General features: G+C 62.9%; 1 protein-coding gene across 3 annotated transcripts; it reads right to left on the bottom strand.

The window, feature by feature from the left end:
• Positions 1-207: 207 nt before the first annotated feature.
• On the bottom strand, positions 208-12,575 carry Clk3 (CDC like kinase 3). 3 transcript variants are annotated; one of them, XM_042668862.1, is made up of 13 exons: positions 12,552-12,575; positions 7,408-7,559; positions 6,789-7,005; positions 4,730-4,826; positions 4,396-4,462; positions 2,682-2,798; positions 2,283-2,449; positions 1,716-1,810; positions 1,470-1,599; positions 1,212-1,294; positions 998-1,077; positions 807-897; positions 208-611 (listed from the first exon to the last, which is right to left on the bottom strand). In XM_042668862.1, exons 2-13 carry the CDS (start codon positions 7,557-7,559, stop codon positions 435-437), a joined length of 1,473 nt encoding a protein of 490 aa, XP_042524796.1. In that variant the 5' UTR covers positions 12,552-12,575; the 3' UTR covers positions 208-434. The 3 variants fall into 3 exon arrangements, with proteins under 3 accessions (XP_042524796.1, XP_042524794.1, XP_042524795.1); XM_042668860.1 differs by lacking the exon at positions 12,552-12,575 and adding an exon at positions 11,340-11,392; XM_042668861.1 differs by lacking the exon at positions 12,552-12,575 and adding an exon at positions 11,283-11,367.
• Between the last annotated feature and the right edge of the window lie 3,297 nt (positions 12,576-15,872).

Here is a 15,872-nt window from a genome sequence, read left to right as displayed (position 1 = left end):
CCTGGCCCAAGCCCCGCTCCATAGACGGCGGCTGGTGGGGCGCGTAAGGTAGATTCCGCCGGCCAGTCCCGGGGCCAGCGCCACCCGCTCCTTAGCCAAGCTGCCCCGCCCACAGGCTCACTTGGGTTTCCACAGGCTGAGCTGCTATGTGTCTTTATGGGGGGGGGGGGCCCCCCGCGAGCCTTGAGATGGATGCATGTGCCAAAGTTACAAACAGTAAGAAACACTTTATTATAACTTTACAACATATAAATAGCTGGGGTCAAATCTGTGCTTTCTGGCCGCTGGCCCCGCCCCCACGGGCCCCCTCAGCCCGCGCTGTCCCGCCGTGGTGTCCTGCGGTGGCCGCTGCCCATTGCAGCACCAGCCGAGACCTAGGGGGAGGCTGGAGGAAGGCCGCAGTCCCGCTCCGTGTCAGCACCGGCCCGCGCCTGTCATCTGCTGGGGTTGCGGCTACTGTGTAAGGATCGCTCCTCGGGGGTCAGGCCGGCGAAGAAGGGGTGCAGCAGGGCCTCGGCCAGGGTGATGCGCTGGGCAGGGTCGAACTCGAGCATGCGCCGCATGAGGTCGAACAGCAGCACGTGTTCCGGGGAGTCCTGCAGCATGTAGCTCTGCAGGCAAAGGCAGCACCTCAGCACACGGGCAGCAGATCCTCGGTCCGTGCAGGCCCACGGCTGAGCAGAGCAACCCTGAAGCCTGTGTGTCTGGGCGCCCGGTCTCCCCTCAGTCCTGCCCGGTTCCTCTTTACAGGAGGGAGGAGGGGGGGCTCTCCCTGTGGCCCCTCTGTGTCCACAGCCAACACTGACCTTGAGCGGCTTGCAGTTCTCCTTCACGTAGCGCCCGTCCGAGCTGTCCTCGTCCCACACCAGGCCGCCCTTGTAGAAGTACTTCTGCTTCCTGCCAGCAAGTGCCGCATGGGTCAGGGGGGGCTTGGGCAGGAGCCCCTGAGACCACCACGGTGTGCGGCAAGGGCTCCCCCTCCCTGCAGCCTAGATACCTGGTGCGGTGGATCATGTGCGAGGGGATGGGCCCCAGGATCTTCTCCATCATCACCAGGTGCTCGCGGTTCTCGTGGGTCTGCAGTGGAGACAGCGCGCAGGGGTGAGGGGTCTGCCTGCCCATCTCCCGGCCTTGCCCAGTCCTCCAACCCCAGCGTCTGGCCTTCAGCCTCCGGCCCCCTCCCCCCCGCCCCTCCCCGCCGGGGGACGCACCTGGAAGAGCGTGAAGCCGCGGTAGTACTCGAAGAGGATGCAGCCGATGCTCCACACGTCACAGGGCTGCGACCACCCCAGCTCTGCAAGTGGACACGGGGCGTGGCTAGCGGGCCCCGGGGCCTGGGTGCGGCGCGGCTGGCAGGGCTCTGGCCGAGGCGGACCCGACCGCAAGGGCAGGGCAGCCGCCTGTGCCTGGTGACGTGGTGCTGCCCGGCGCGGGCTGCAGACGCCCAGGCACGCCATCCTGTCACTCACCAAGGATCACCTCGGGTGGCCGGTAGTGGCGGGTGGCTACAATGGTGGTGTGGTGCTCATGGTCAAAGGTGGCACTGCCAAAGTCGGCCACGCGGATGCTGGTGTTCTTCACAGACTTCTCCTCGCAGCTCTGCGGTGACAGCCAGTCAGTGCCACGCCCCTGCCACCGGCGCCACGCCCCCTGCCACCGGCGCCACGCCCCCTGCCACCGGCGCCACGCCCCTCCCACCTGCCCCTGCGCCGCACCTTGTGCTCGTTGTAGAGCGTTTCAAACTCTGAGTTCACAAACAGGATGTTCTCCGGCTTCAGGTCCGTGTGTGTCAGCTGGTTCTCGTGCAGAACTGCAGAGGGGTGCGGAGGGCGGGCACTGAGACCTGGGTCCCCTCTTCCCAGGGTATCCCGCCCACTCTTATCCTGGCCCCCAGCACCGCCTTGGCAAGGCCCATGGCGTGGAGACCGCGGTGGCCTGCCGAGAGGCTGACGGACAGCCGCAAGGCCTGCACCAAGCACGGAGCGTCCCGCGGGCAGGGGAGCTGTGGCGGTCATTTGGCATCCTTGGCTGCGACCGCCAATCCCCCTTGTCGGCCTGGCAAAGGTGGCACCGAGCTCAGGACTCAGCCAGGCCCACCAGACCGTCGCTGAGCCGCCCTGCTGGCCGCCCGATCCGCCACCTCCCCTCCCCTCCCCCTGTCCGGACAGGCGCACTGTGCAGTCGCCTTCTACCTCCTCCCTCGGGGAAGGAGGCGGGATGGCCGCTGGCCAGTTCCCAGCAGGACCTGAAGGACCCCGCCCCGGCTTGCGGCCCGCACTCACAGCGCAGGGCGTGGCACAGCTGGTAGGCCATGTGGCGCACGTGGGGCAGCGGGTAGGGCTGGAAGTTGTTCTCCTTCAGGAACTCGAAGGTGTTCTTGCCCAGGAGCTCGAAGGCGATGCACATGTGGCCGTGGAAGTTGAACCAGTCCGACATGAGGACGCACAGGCTAGGAGAGCACGGGGGACTCAGGCTCTGTGCGGGGCTCCCCAGCTGCCGTCCCCGAGTGTGCTCTGAAGAGAACCGGGCGCCCACTGAGGGCTCCCACGCAGACACCCGGCCGCCGACCCAGCATCGCGGACCGGGCGCGGGTCACAAGGCCCAGGGCAGGGCGGCGCGGGGCGCAGGGCGCAGGGGTGCGGAGCTGCTCCGCCAGCCTCCCGGCCGGAGGCCACACTCACAACTTGTTCTCCTTGTCCTTCTCCTTGATCTTCTTGAGCACGTTGATCTCCAGGCGCGCGGCCTCGCGGTACTTGCCCACATTGCGGATGATCTTCAGGGCGACCTGGGACTTCCCTCTGGGGCAGAAGGGAACACCCGTTAGCAGCCGCATGGGTCCCCCCAAACTCCTGCCTGCACCACGTCCCAGGCCACCTATGTGCAGTCCCCCCGTAAACCCTGCAACGCAAGCCTTGGCCGCCTTGTGTTCTGGGCTGCTTGCAACTTCCAGCGCTGGCGGAGTGTGGCGCTGGCACCGAGCACACGCCCCGCACAAACCCGCTGCGGCAGCTGCGGCCCCTGGGGCAAGGCCTCAGCAGGGGGTGCTCACGGAGGCCAGGCTACACCCCCCCCCCCCCCCCGCACCACAGCCTCCAGTTAAGATTATTGGGGCCCAGTAACTCTGTACCCCATGCCAGCAGCCTGCACGCAGAATCGTAAAGGGCACGCTTGAAGCTCGCCCGCAGGCCCACCTTCCCACAGCGCTCGTCCAGACGCCGGCAGGGCGTGGGGAGATGGCACCCTCCCCTGCCCCGTTCTCAGGGCAGCCACAGGCTTCTGGGGAGCCTCTACTCTAACCTCCTCCGGACAAGGGCCTCCCGCGCACGTCCCCCACTTTGCTGACCCTGTGTCTGCCCGGGAGCGGCTCTGGGGGCTCAGCTGGGATCGTGTGGCTGCTCTGTGGCCGCTGCCAGATCCACCCCTCCCTGCCACTGGGGACCTGAGGAGTGGGGCTTAGGCGGGAGCCTGGAGGAAGTGTCCGTCCGTCTGGGAAGTCTATCAGTGAATGGGCTGTGCCAGCCGCACTGGCGGGCCGGCTCTGCCACTGAGGCCAGGCAGGAAGCTCGAGAGGGCTGAGGGCAAGCAGGGGCGCACAGGACGCCCAGCGACAGAGCTGCAGAGCTACCGCAACGAGAGGCTGAACACGGGGAGCCAGGACTCGGGAGGGGCGGGCGTGGGCACAGAGAGGCTGAACACGGGGAGCCAGGACTCGGGAGGGGTGGGCGTGGGCACAGTGCGCAGCCTCTCCGCGCACTCAGAAGGGATCACACAGAACCAGGCACCAGCGGCGCACGCCTGGAATCCTAGCTACTGGGGAGGCTGAGATCTGAGGATGGTGGCTCTAAGCAGCCAAGGCAGAAATGTCTGTGAGACTCTTATGTCCAATGAACCACACACACAAAGATGGAAGTGGAGCTGTGGCTCAAGTGGCACAACACCAGCCTGGAGCAAAAGAGCTCAGGGACAAGTGCCCAGACCATGAGTTCAAGCCCTGGGACTGGAAGGCGGCAGTGGAATGGCCGAAGGCTTCTGGGCTGGACCTGCTCGGCCTCGGGCAGGCTGGGGCTAGCAGCGCGCCCAACCCTGCCCAGCCAAGACCCTGAGGAGCTCCCAGCAATCGGCTCCTGGGCACAGAGGGCCGGGGCCTGGGCTGGCGAAGGGGAGCTGGGCAGAGGTGTGGGCCGGCGTGGAGGGTGCGGAGGCCCCAGGCCTGCGGAACCCCTTGGTTTCCTCCATATTTCAGGAGCCCACGCGAGCCCGGGCCTGGCAGGGTGCACAGGCGCTATGCTACGCTCCCGAGAGGGAGAGCTCCGACAGCCGTCTCCACTGAGAGCCTCCCGCTGGCGCTTCCCAGAAGGACCGCACTGCAGCCGGCGCGCTGGCCGGCTCGCTCACCTGGCGTGGTCCAGGCACTCCACCACCTTGCCAAAGGTGCCTTCGCCCAGGTTCCCCACGATCTCATCTACAAGAGAGAAGAGGCTGGGCGTGAGCGTCCGGAGGGCGGGAGGCTGGCGGCTCCTGCAAGTTCACAGCATTCAAGTTCTCAAACACAAATTAAGGTTTCTCTCTCCCTGCTACACTCTTAAACAGCAGTTGCTAGCGTCTGAGCCATTCAGGCAATTACTGGTGGCCCCCCTAGGGCAGCACGCGCACAGGGCCCTCCACGCGGGAGCGGCCCGTCTAGCAAGGGGTAGGAAGTAGAGGTAAAGTTTACGAAAGGTGGCTGTACATCGCTCCTGGAGCCAGTCGCCGATCCGGCACACCAGGTGGCCCTCCTTGTCATCTTCAACACTCCGGCTGCTGCGCTTACTGCTCTGTTGGCTTCTCTGCATGCACCGCCCCCCGAAACGCCATCCGACCAATCGCATGGTGGGCGGTTCCGATTGACAGAATGAGGTGTCAGTCAAAGGCAGAGGTGGAGACGGTGAGGAGCCGGTGGGTTGGTTGGTTGGATTTTCCAGATCCCAGCATTTCATAAGGCACACAGCATATATAACGATAGGGATATTGCAAGGGACACGTCAAGACACAAACTGACTTCAAAACAGAAAAGTAAAAACAGCTACAGGTATGTAAAGAAAACTCGGACATTAGCTATAAGAGGAACGTCGCAAGTGCTCAGAAAGATGTCTGGCCTCTGCAGCCGAGGGGCCAGGTCCTCAGAACGGCCGCAGCCCTGCCTCTCTGCTCTGCTCGGCTCTCTGCTCTCCTCTCTCCCGTATGTCCCCACCCCGGGCCCTCTCCTGGAGCCCAGGGCCAGCACCGAAGACACAGTGAGAGAGAGGAAACGGCGCAAGAAGGCAGCTGGCTCCGCCGGGCCCAGCACCCGGGCCAGCGGCCGGCGCAGAGCGGTCGCAGCTCCTCCCAGCTCGGCAGCAGCCCATCCAGCCTGTCCCTGCCCGCTTCCGCTTGCCCACATGGCCTGGCACTTGCCTGACAGCTGCCAAACTGCCACCTGCCCCAGATGGCACCCCTGGCCAGATTGCCACTAACTTCCACAAACGGCCACCAGCAGTGGCCCTCCTGCCACCAGTCTCGCAGGACACCAACCTGGCCAGGTTCTTTCCAGGCCTCCTACCACGATGGCCCACACAGGCCCCGGGCCAGCTCCTGGCCACGCTGCTCACAGGCCAGGCCCATCCCACGGCGACAGAGGGCACCATAAAGCAGCTGCAGAGTCACAGACTTATACTGCCACCCTGTGGCCAAGCGTGGTACTGTACGCTCACCCACACAAGTCAACCTGCTAGCCGTGGCCCAAGAAGTCACAGACAGAGCTGGGCAGAGACCCAGCTGGACCCTCCGCGGCTTTGGGCAGGACAAGGGCCAGGAGAAAAGAACACAGCATCTAACCTCAGAAACACCCTCTGCCTCTCCCCCTGGGGGCCGAGTGCAGCATGGGCTCCAGGGCTCTCCGCACTACAACACCGGCCAGGCCTCGCTTCACACAGGGCCTGCAACAAGACGAGGCCCCTTGTGCCATTTCCTCTGGTGAGCCGGTACACAGGCAGCTGACCCTTCTATAAAGCAGCGAGGCTGAGGACGTCACAAGAGGCAGTTCCGACCTGAGCTGACTGATTGGGCGTGAGGGCACACAGCTATACTTGGAAGGATGAGCCCAGGAGTTCAAGACCACTTTGGACAGTACAGTAAAACTCCATACCAAACACAAGGGAGGGCTGGAGAATCCAGCGGTGGTACCCGGCACTCAGGAGGCTCAGGCAGCAGGATCATGAGTTCAAGGTCAGCCTGGATCGCATGATAAGACCTTGTCTTGGGGACTCAGGTCGGAGGTACGCCTAGTGTACATGAGGCCCTGGGTTGGATTCCCAGGCAAAGCAGCAGGGAAAAAAAACAAACAACTTTTAAAAGAAAAAGAACCTAAGCTGCCCGGCAGGTAAGTGGCACGTGAGAAGCTCTCAGCCTGAGTGCGGGGATCTCGCACGGATGGGCCCGGCCACACAGCCAGCCCGAGACACATGGGGGCCCTTCCTGGCCGTGTGGGCCACACGCTCTGTGCCTCAAGCAAGCATCAGACATAGACAGGCTGGGGACCAGCCAGCGCCGGCGCCAAAGCCCCTGTGCCTGCCACAGGCACAGGGCCAGAAGCCAGGGGGCCAAGCCCCCTGCACGGACGGCACGCACACGCACACACGCACACACACGCACACCAGTGCGCATGCACAGTGTGGACAGGGCTGGCACACTCACTGGGACCAGCCAGCCTGAGATCACAGGGAGAGGCGAGGCCTTTGGGCCCCAGCCGGCACACTCTGGCTGCCACTCACCGAGGAGGCGCTGCTACAAGACCTGGTGCGCCGTTTGTGGCAGTGATGCGCGTGCTTGCGAGTCCGGTACGGGGCCCTCTCCCGCGAACGCCGCCGATGCCGAGACCGAGAAGTCCCGTAGCAGTCCTCCCCAAAGGACGAGCTCCGCTCCTCACACCGGTACGTGGCGCTGTCCCGATGCTCCCGGTATCTCCTCTGGTAGGGCAGGCGGTCATGGCTGCCAAGAGGAGGATGGGACACTGGTTAGGGGGACCAGCCTGGTCCCAGGGGCAAGAGGCCCTGGGGAGAGCCCAGCAGCAGGGGAAGGAAGATGCGACGGCACACCGGTCCTCCAGAACCCAGTTTGGTGACAGCACCCCTCCACTACCACTGGGGGGGGGGGAAGACGGGGACCGTGAGCCTTAGCACTGCAGGGCCTCCCAGGGTGCCAGCTGCTACTGGAACTTTGGCCTGGGGCCTGAGACAGGCCCAGGCACTGACGGATCTTGCAAGTGGAGGCCAGCTTTCTAATTCTCCCCGGCCCAGAAAATGCAGCCCCTCGGAAGGGGAAGAGAAGGGCACTCCAGGCAGAAGCAGAAGGTGGGGAAGAGGTGCTTCCTCCCCCGTAGCACCCACTCACCTTCTGGACCTGGACCTCCGAGGCGGAGGCTCCCGTCGGGACGGGTACCGCAGGCGGCCCTCGTGCTCCCGGCTGTAGGACCGCCGCCTCTTCCAGCGGTAGCTCAGGTAGGGGTCTGGCTCAGGGGACCGGTAGCGCTTACAGTGATGCATCTGGAACACGAGAGACAGCCCCGCTCAACACCGCCGGCCCTCCGCCACGGGGCCGCGGGGGGTAGCCAGGCCCCCCGGAGAAGAGGCCCATTGTTCTGGTTGGGGGTGGCCCCTCCCAGGGGTTTGTGAAGTGGAGAAGAACTCTGAGGTCACACTGGCCCCACAGAAGACAATGGTAACCCCCTTTCTCCAGTGAACAAGCAGCTCCCCGGCACGGCCGTGAGCGGGCACTTGGGAGTGGGGGTCAGGCTCAGGGGTCAAGGTGGAAATGCAGGGTGGCGTGAGCCCTGTCACAGGGCTCTGTCTGCAGAGTCCCAGGACCTCGGAGCCCTGGGAGGCCTGGAGCAAGCCACAGGAGAGAGAGGCTGGCGGAGAAGCTGAGCGATGCCTGGCAGAGCCCTGAACTGGGCTCTCTCAGAAAAGAAGACAGGCCCATGAAGTCACGTGTGGAGTGGCAGCAGACACGAGGCAGCCAGCCCCTGGAGAGAGCTGCAAGGGCCTGGCCCACGCTCCCTGGCTGTATCCCTGGGGATACAGTCCAGTGGGCCCCTGGGCCCACCAGGAGGATGCCAGCATCCTCAGCCTATCTAAGTGCCTTGCCTCTGGCACCTCGCAGACCATCTGAAGAGCCATGTCAGGGCCATGCTTTCTCTAGAAGCACCATCACTGCCCGCCGCCAGCTTCTGCAGTGCCCCATCTTAGGTAGCCAGGTCAGTGACTGCAGAGCTGTCCAGCAGGTACTGAGGTCACCAGAGGAGACTGCCAGGCTGGCTTAACCATCCACTGAAAGAGATGTGAAGGCCAGCCAGGCGCTGATGGCTCACAACTGTAACCCTAGCAGGCTGAGATCTGAGGGTTATGGTTTGAAGCCAGCCTGGGCAGCAAAGTCTTTGAGACTCTTATCTCCAACAAACCACTAAAATGCTACAAGTGGAGCTGTGGTTCAAGTGGTAGAGTGCTAACTTTGAGTGAAAAAGCTCAGGGATAGGGTCCAGGCTTTGAGTTCAAGCCCCAGAGCTGAAGGAAAACAAAAAGCAACAACCAAGATTAGCTAGGGCCTGTTCCCTCTTCCTCCCACATCAGAACCCCTGACAGCACCTCCATGGGTGCTAGGCCAGGCACCTAGCCTCTCCAAGCCTTCCCTTGTTCAGAGACAACCTTCAGTTATGGACAGTCCTGGACTTGCCTGACCATGCACATTTTAGACAATCCAAAGAGACTGTCCCCTCAGATTGGTCCAGTCCAGCACAGCAGGAAGAAATGGCCCCCAGGAAGAGCAGGTTAGGGAGACTGAGCTGCCCACACCCTGGGGAGCTTCAGGGTCCCAGGAAAAATACCCTCGTCTCTCACCAGCAGACCCCGACGTGGGACACCTCCTTGCCAGCAATCCTTCGAGATAAATAAACACTAAGCAAAATCAGTGACAGCTTCCCCAGGAGCTTCCATTTGTTTTGATGATCAGCTGACTAATGTTTCACAGCTTTCCTGCAATTATTCTGGCTCAGGTGCCCACGCTATGGCCTGAAAGCTGTAACTCACCATATACTAACTGGCCCAGAACACATCCTCCTAAGCCAGCGCATACACCTTCCCACAATCTAAGTGTGGCCCTGCCCCTCCTCCCTGTGTAAACAAAGCACCAGATCTGGAAGGCATTGTCCAGCTCATGCCAGGCCAAAGACCCTCCCCTTTCTAGGACCTAGATTCTGATGTCCGCATGTTTACATGAGTGGACACAGTTCAGAGTCAGGTTTCAATGTAAGTAGAGGTCACCTACAGCTGTTTGTCTCTGAACAAGTTATTAAACTATTCTGACCTTTAACCCCTTACAATTAGGAAACGAGAATCTCAAGGTTCTATGAGAATTAGACATGTCTGCCATCTTAAGTCATGCTTAGCACACGTCTGGGCCCACATGGGTTATTAAAGGTAGCAAACTCTGAGCCCAATCCCAGTGCTGCCATTCCTGGGACTTGAACTCAGGGCCTGGACACTGTCCCTGAGCTCCTTTTTGCTCTACCACTTGAGCCACAGTGCCACTTCTGACTTTTTCTATGAACGTGGTACTGAGGAATCGAACCCATGGCTTCATGCATGCTAGGCAAGCACTCTACCACTAAGCCACATTCTCAGACCCTGCCACTGTTGTTGTTTTTTGCCAGTCCTGGGGCTTGAACTCAGGGCCTGGGCACTGTCCCTGAGCTTCTTTTGCTCAAGGATAGCACTGTATCACTTAAGCCACAGCACCACTTCAGTCTTTTTCCTTGTATGTGGTACTGAGGAATGGAACCCAGGGCTTCACGCATGCTAGGCAAGCACTCTACTGCTAAGCCACGTTCCCAGCCCCCTGCCACTGGGTTTTATTCAAGTCACTCTAGGTTCTGGTTACATGCCTGGAAAACCAGCTAGGCAAGGTGATAGATGATGGTAAGAATACAACCCATCAAGTGCCCTCCCAACCTCCTCTCCCACACAGCAATTAGGATCACTATCCTAGAGCCCGTGCCAGGGGGGTAGAGCATGGGAAATCCTCTCATCCGGGGCTGAAGGGTTTCCTGTAGGTCTCACAAATTGTTTCTGATTGCCTGAGACCCCAACAGATAGTTTAAAGCTAAGAGTCCTAACTATACTTCAGGAGGCTCTCTTTCTGCGCAGTGAAGAAAAAGGCCCCTGCGGCCGCTGGCTCACACCTGTCATCATCCTAGCTGAGGAGGCCAATAAGATCTGAAGAGCCGGGTGTAAAGCCAGCATTCCGGGCGGAAAAGTCTGTGAGACTCTCTCTCTCTCTCATCAACCAACAGAAAGCTGCAAGTGGGGCTTTGGCTCAGGTGGTAGGGTGCCAGCTTTTGGGGAGGAAAAAAAAAAATTAAAAAAAAAAGGCTCAGGGACGGCGCCAAGGTGCTGAGTTCAAGACCCCAGTCCGGGTGCACATGCGCACACACACGCAAGACGAGAAAGAAAGAAGAGGTAATGCGAAGGCAACGCCATCGAGCCAGGGATCCCGGCTCTCCAGTGAGCTCCGGCCTGGCCGGCTTCTCCGCGGCTGTTTCTGGCGACAACCCGAGCCCGCGGCCGCCCTCCCGGATTCCCGGCGCCCCACGGTTATTTTTGGCGAGCCGAGCCCCAACCACCGCCACCCCGCAGACCTGCCACCTCGCGGGCCGCCGCCGCGCAAGGGCACCGAGCGGGGGGCGGCCGGCCGCTGACGCCGCCTCGCCGGGCGCTCGGCCCCGCGCCGGGGGCCCCGACACGCCCGCGCCGGGCCGGGCCGCCCGGGCGCCGGCGGCTCCATCCGCGGAACACGGGCCCCCGAGGGGCCCGCGGGCCTCGCCGCCACGGACCCCGGAGCCCCCCGCTCCCCGTAACCGCCGCCGGCGGCGCCCAGGCCGGACCCGCCGGGCAGAGGCCGCCCGGGCGGGAATCCAACTCCAGGCGGCACGCGAGGCCCCGGCGCGGGCCGGGCCCGAGGAAGCCGGGCCCCGGGACGCCTTTCCGGCCCCGGCCCGGCCCCGCCGCGCCCCCCGCCGCCCCGGCTCCGCCTCCCACCCCGCGGGCGCCACCCGGGCCGGGGGCTGCGGCCGCCGCCCTCGGGCGGACGAGCGGCGGGTCAGGGGTGAGAGGTCGGGGCCGCGGCCTGGGCCAAGAAGTGAAAGAAACGGGGGAACCCGAGAGCCGGCCGGACACCGGGGCTCCCGCGCCCGCCGGCCCGCCCCGTCCACTCACCCCAGCCGCCGCCGCCGCGCCGCCGCCGCCGCCGCCGCGGGCCCCGGCCTCACTCACCGTCGCCCAGGCTCCGGCTGCGGCTAGGCCCCGCTCCCCGCTCCGAGCGCCGCTTCCGCTTCCGGCCTCCGCCCGCGGCGGCCCCGCCCCTCGCGTGACGCAGCGGCCGGTGGCCCCAGCTCGCCCGGGCCCCGAGGCCCCGCCGCTCTAGCCCGCGACTCGAATGCTCTGGGGGACCGGCCCGAGCGGCGCTCCGGAGGCCGCGCCGCGGTCCGGGCGGACGTGCGCGGCCCCCGCCCGCCATCGCCGGGGCCTGGCAGCGGGCCGAGGCGCGTCCCCAGCCAACGCGGGCGCTGGGAGCCGAGGGATGGTGCCCGCTCCGCCGCCTCCATCCAGCGGCGCTCGCAGGCGCCGGCCCGCGGAGGCCCGGCGTTTGTTGTCCCGAGTCCCGGCCCGCGCGGAGGGTGCGGGCGTCGCGGGAGATCTAGAGCGGGGAGGACCGGGATCGGGGCGCCCCGCGTCTGCGGGGTTCTGGGAGGAGCGGGGACGGGCGCCCCGCGTCTGCGGGGTTCTGGGAGGAGCGGGGACGGGCGCCCCGCGTCTGAGGGGTTCTGGGAGGAGCGGGGACGGGCGCCCCGCGTCTGCGGGGTTCTGGGAGGAGCGGGGACGGGCGCCCCGAGTGTGCGGGGTTCTGGGAGGAGCGGGGACGGGCGCCCCGCGTGTGCGGGGTTCTGGGAGGAGCGGGGACGGGCGCCCCGCGTGTGCGGGGTTCTGGGAGGAGCGGGATCGGGGCGCCCCGCGTCTGCGGGGTTCTGGGAGGAGCGGGGACGGGGCGCCCCGCTCCCCGGATTGGGGTCACGACCCGGCAGCTGCTTCCCCCGCGGGCGGCGGGGCGTCGGGAAGCCTCTAATCACCCCACGCCGCGTGGCGGGCTGGGCAGGCACTCCTGCAGTCTCGGCCCGGAACCGGCTTGGTGGGGTGCGCCGCGGGGTGCCCGCCAGGGCCGGGGAGGCCCCGCCCCGGGCCTGTGACCGCGTCCACTCGGCCCCGACTTCCACCCCCCGAAGCTGGGCGGTGAGTTCCTGTCCCCACACGCGGGCCCGGCGCCCCTCGCCTCGCTGGGGGCCCCGCGCCCCTCGCCTCGCTGGGGGCCCCGCGCCCCTCGCCTCGCTGGGGGCCCCGCGCCCCTCGCCTCGCTGGGGGCCCCGCCTTGGGACGTCAGCCTCTGGGAGGAGGTGAGGGGCCCGGCCCAGCCTTTCCACCCGGACGCACCTGCAGCTTCGGACCTGGTCCTGGCGCAGACGGTGTCTCCAGCTCGGTGCTAGGCACCAGGCTGTGCCCGGGCGGGGCACCGGTGCGCACACGTGTGATCCCAGCTACTCAGGAGGCTGAGGTCTGAGGATCCAAGTGTGAAAACAAAGTCCGGGACTCTTAATCTCTAATGAACCACCAAAATAGCCGGAAGTGGAGCCCTAGCCTGGAGCACAAAAGCTGAGGGACAGCCCTCAGGCCCTCAGTTCAAGACCCAGGATTTGCACACGCACACGCAGCCTTCACCCGAGGTGGAGGCTCCCCCTGCCAGCCCCTCCCTTTCCACCCCTGCTTGGGGACCTCCCTACCTCACCTCCCTGGTGTCTTTCTAGAAAAACATCTGTCAGGCCCTTGGGAAAGGAAAGTTGGGGTAACTCTCTTCCCACCCCCACCTCAATCCTCCAGGCTGAAGGGATCTCGCTGGAGCACCCCAGGAAGCTTGTTCCATGCCCACTGTACCCCCAGGCCCTTGGTCCCCACCCCTGCTGCCTGCCAGTCATTTAGCTGTCTGCAGGGGATGCAGAGGCCTCCAGGAGAAGCCGGCCCTGCATCCAAAGACCCCCAAAGCCTCTCTTCCCCAACCTTCCTTTTATCCCTTCTGGCCTCCCAATTCCCACCCTCCAGGCTAATCCTGGCCCAGCTTTGCTTTTTTTTTTTTTTTGCCAGTCCTAGGGCTTGACCTCCGGACCTGGGCGCTGTCCCTGGACTTCTTTTGCTCAAGGCTAACGCTCTGCCACTTGAGCTGCAGTGCTGCTTCCAGCTTTTGCTGAGTGGTTTACTGGAGGTGAGAGAGACTTTCCTGCCTAGGGCTGGCTTCCAGCCACAATCCTCAGATCTCAGCCTCCAGAGTAGCTAGGATGACAGGCCCCAGCTACCAGCCTTGTTTTCTCGGGAACGGTTTACCTTTGAACCTCAAACCCTAGATCTCGCTTGAAAGCCTCCCTGGGCCAGTTAGGGTTCTCCCTCCCTTCGGTACTTTTCCACGCCCTGCCTTCCTGCTCGTACCCACCCCCTGGACCTCTGCGAAGCACTCCAGGCAGAGCTCTGGTTTTCAGTGTGGGAACAGACCGGCTCATAGAGGGAGACCATCTAGCCATGTAAAGGGTGTGGGGAGATGCCCCCCCCTCTGCTTAGATGGATATAGGATTCTGGGGCCTTCCTGGAGCAGACAGGGCAGGGGTTGGAGCCCAGGATTGGGGGTAGAGGGGGCAGTGGTAGGACCAGAACCAGACCTGGGTAGTGGAGAGGAGTGGGTGGCACCTCTGTCTACCGCATGAGTTCCTTCACCAAAGTTGGTGGCCTTTGGGGTGAGGGCCCCATCCCACAATTGAAGGAACAGGACCCCGAGGTGACAGCATGTGAGACTTCTGGCTGCACACAGTAGCTCACTATAGTGGCTTCTGCCAATTCCAGAGTCCCGCATTGGGAGCGTGGGGGAGGGGGGGGGAGGGGGAGAAGGTGGGGGTGGTGCGCTTCGGTGCAGGGAAATGCTAGGCAGGGATCCCAGGGCCTCCCTGGACTCCTGGCATGACTCAGGCCATCCAACTTCCCCCCAGAGCCTCAGTTCCTCTGTGTGTGCGCACGCGCGCATGCGCGTGCACATGCGTGTACATACACACGCGCCTGCACACAACAGTTCACGTGGGACTTGAACTCAGAGCCTAGGCACTGTTCTTAAGCTTTCTGGCTCAAGGCTAGTGCTTTACTGCTTAAACCACAGCTCTACTTACAGCTTTTTGGTGGTTCATTGGACATAAGAGTCTCACAGACTTTTCCTACCCAGGCTGGTTTTGAATCCTGATCCTCAGATCTCAGCCTCCTAGGATTACAGGCATGAGCCACTAGTGCCCAGCCAACGTTCAAGTGATCCAGTGTCTCAGCCTGTAATCAGCGCTCTGGGATGTATCGCTCCCTGCCCAGCCTGGAGAAACTCCTCAAGACCCTGTTGACAACCATCTCCTTGTGCCTTTCTACCCCCCTGCACCCCACAAAGCATCTTTTGTACAAGGCGGTGTCTCAGGTCAGCTGGGGTGGTGGGTGGTGGTGGAGATTGGCCCAACTGGAGCCTGCACTAATAGATAACAGCAGAGGACCCCTCCCCCTCCCCCACAGCTGCAGGCACCAGTCCTTGTGGACAAGCAAGGCTGGGAGTCCTGGTGTATAGTCAGCTGGGCCCCTAGCTGCGAATTTGCTTTATCAGAGGCTGCAGACTACCCTGCCCATGAACGAAATGCATGGGGGACCAAGGCAGTGTGGGCCCAGCCTGCTGCCCAGGCACCCATGCAGGGAAATAGGGAGGATGGGGAGATAAGAGGACCATTTGGAGACTGCATCTGCCCTTGGGGGCTCCCGGGAGCACTGAAGGATGGTCACTCACAATTGCTTGGGGGAGTCAGGTGCAAAGAAGTCAGTTGCTGGGTGCCAGGGTGGCTCATACCTGTCATCCTAGATACTCAGGAGGTGAGATCTGAAGATCACAGTTCAGGGCCCTGGAGCCCAGCGGAGAGCAGCACTGGGGACAGCTGGGAGCTGCCTGGCCCTGCAGCTCAAGGCTGTTCTGCTCCTCAGATTCTGCCCTGGCAACAGGGACCCTTTCTCAGCTGTCCTAACCGATCCTGCAATCACTACAAGCAACACCTTAAATGTCCGCAGACTCAGACCCCTCCTGCTTCTCAGCTCTTAGCCCACCCCCAGGCCCACGAGGTGTCTTCCGGTGGCACAGGAAGTCAAGAGCTGCAGCTCAGGATCCATGACCAGTGACTGATGTACGAAAGCATTCACTGTTCTATTTCGTTTGAAAGGTATGTTTGTGTCCATACTGTGCTGGATCTCAGGGCCTGGGTCTTCTCCGTTAGTTTTCTAAAAGCTCAAGGCTGGCACCCTGTTCCATAAGCTGTACCTCTACTTCTGGCTTTTTGGTGTTTAATTGGAAATAAGAGTTCTCTCCAGGTTGGTTTTGAACTGTCGTCCTCAGATCTCAGCCTCTTGAGTACCTAGAAAGATTACAGGTACAAACCAATGGCACCTAGCTTTTTCAAAAGGTTTTAAAGATCAGTGAAGCCAGCCTCTTGAGTACCTAGAAAGATTACAGGTAGAAACCAATGGCACCTGGCTTTTTCAAAAGGTTTTAAAGATCAGTGAAGCCAGGCACTGGTGGCTCACACCTGTAATCCTAGCTACTCAGGAGGCTGAGATCTGAGGATCCCAGTTCAAAGCCAGCCTGAGCAGGAAAGTCCGTGAAACTCTCATCTCCAATTAACCACTAGAAAACCGTAAGTGGTG

The sequence above is a fragment of the Dipodomys spectabilis genome, unplaced genomic scaffold (assembly GCF_019054845.1).
Source record: "Dipodomys spectabilis isolate Male_0828 unplaced genomic scaffold, ASM1905484v1 ptg000478l, whole genome shotgun sequence".
Lineage (NCBI taxonomy): Eukaryota > Metazoa > Chordata > Mammalia > Rodentia > Heteromyidae > Dipodomys > Dipodomys spectabilis.
This window is presented reverse-complemented; position numbering and strand designations above follow the sequence as displayed.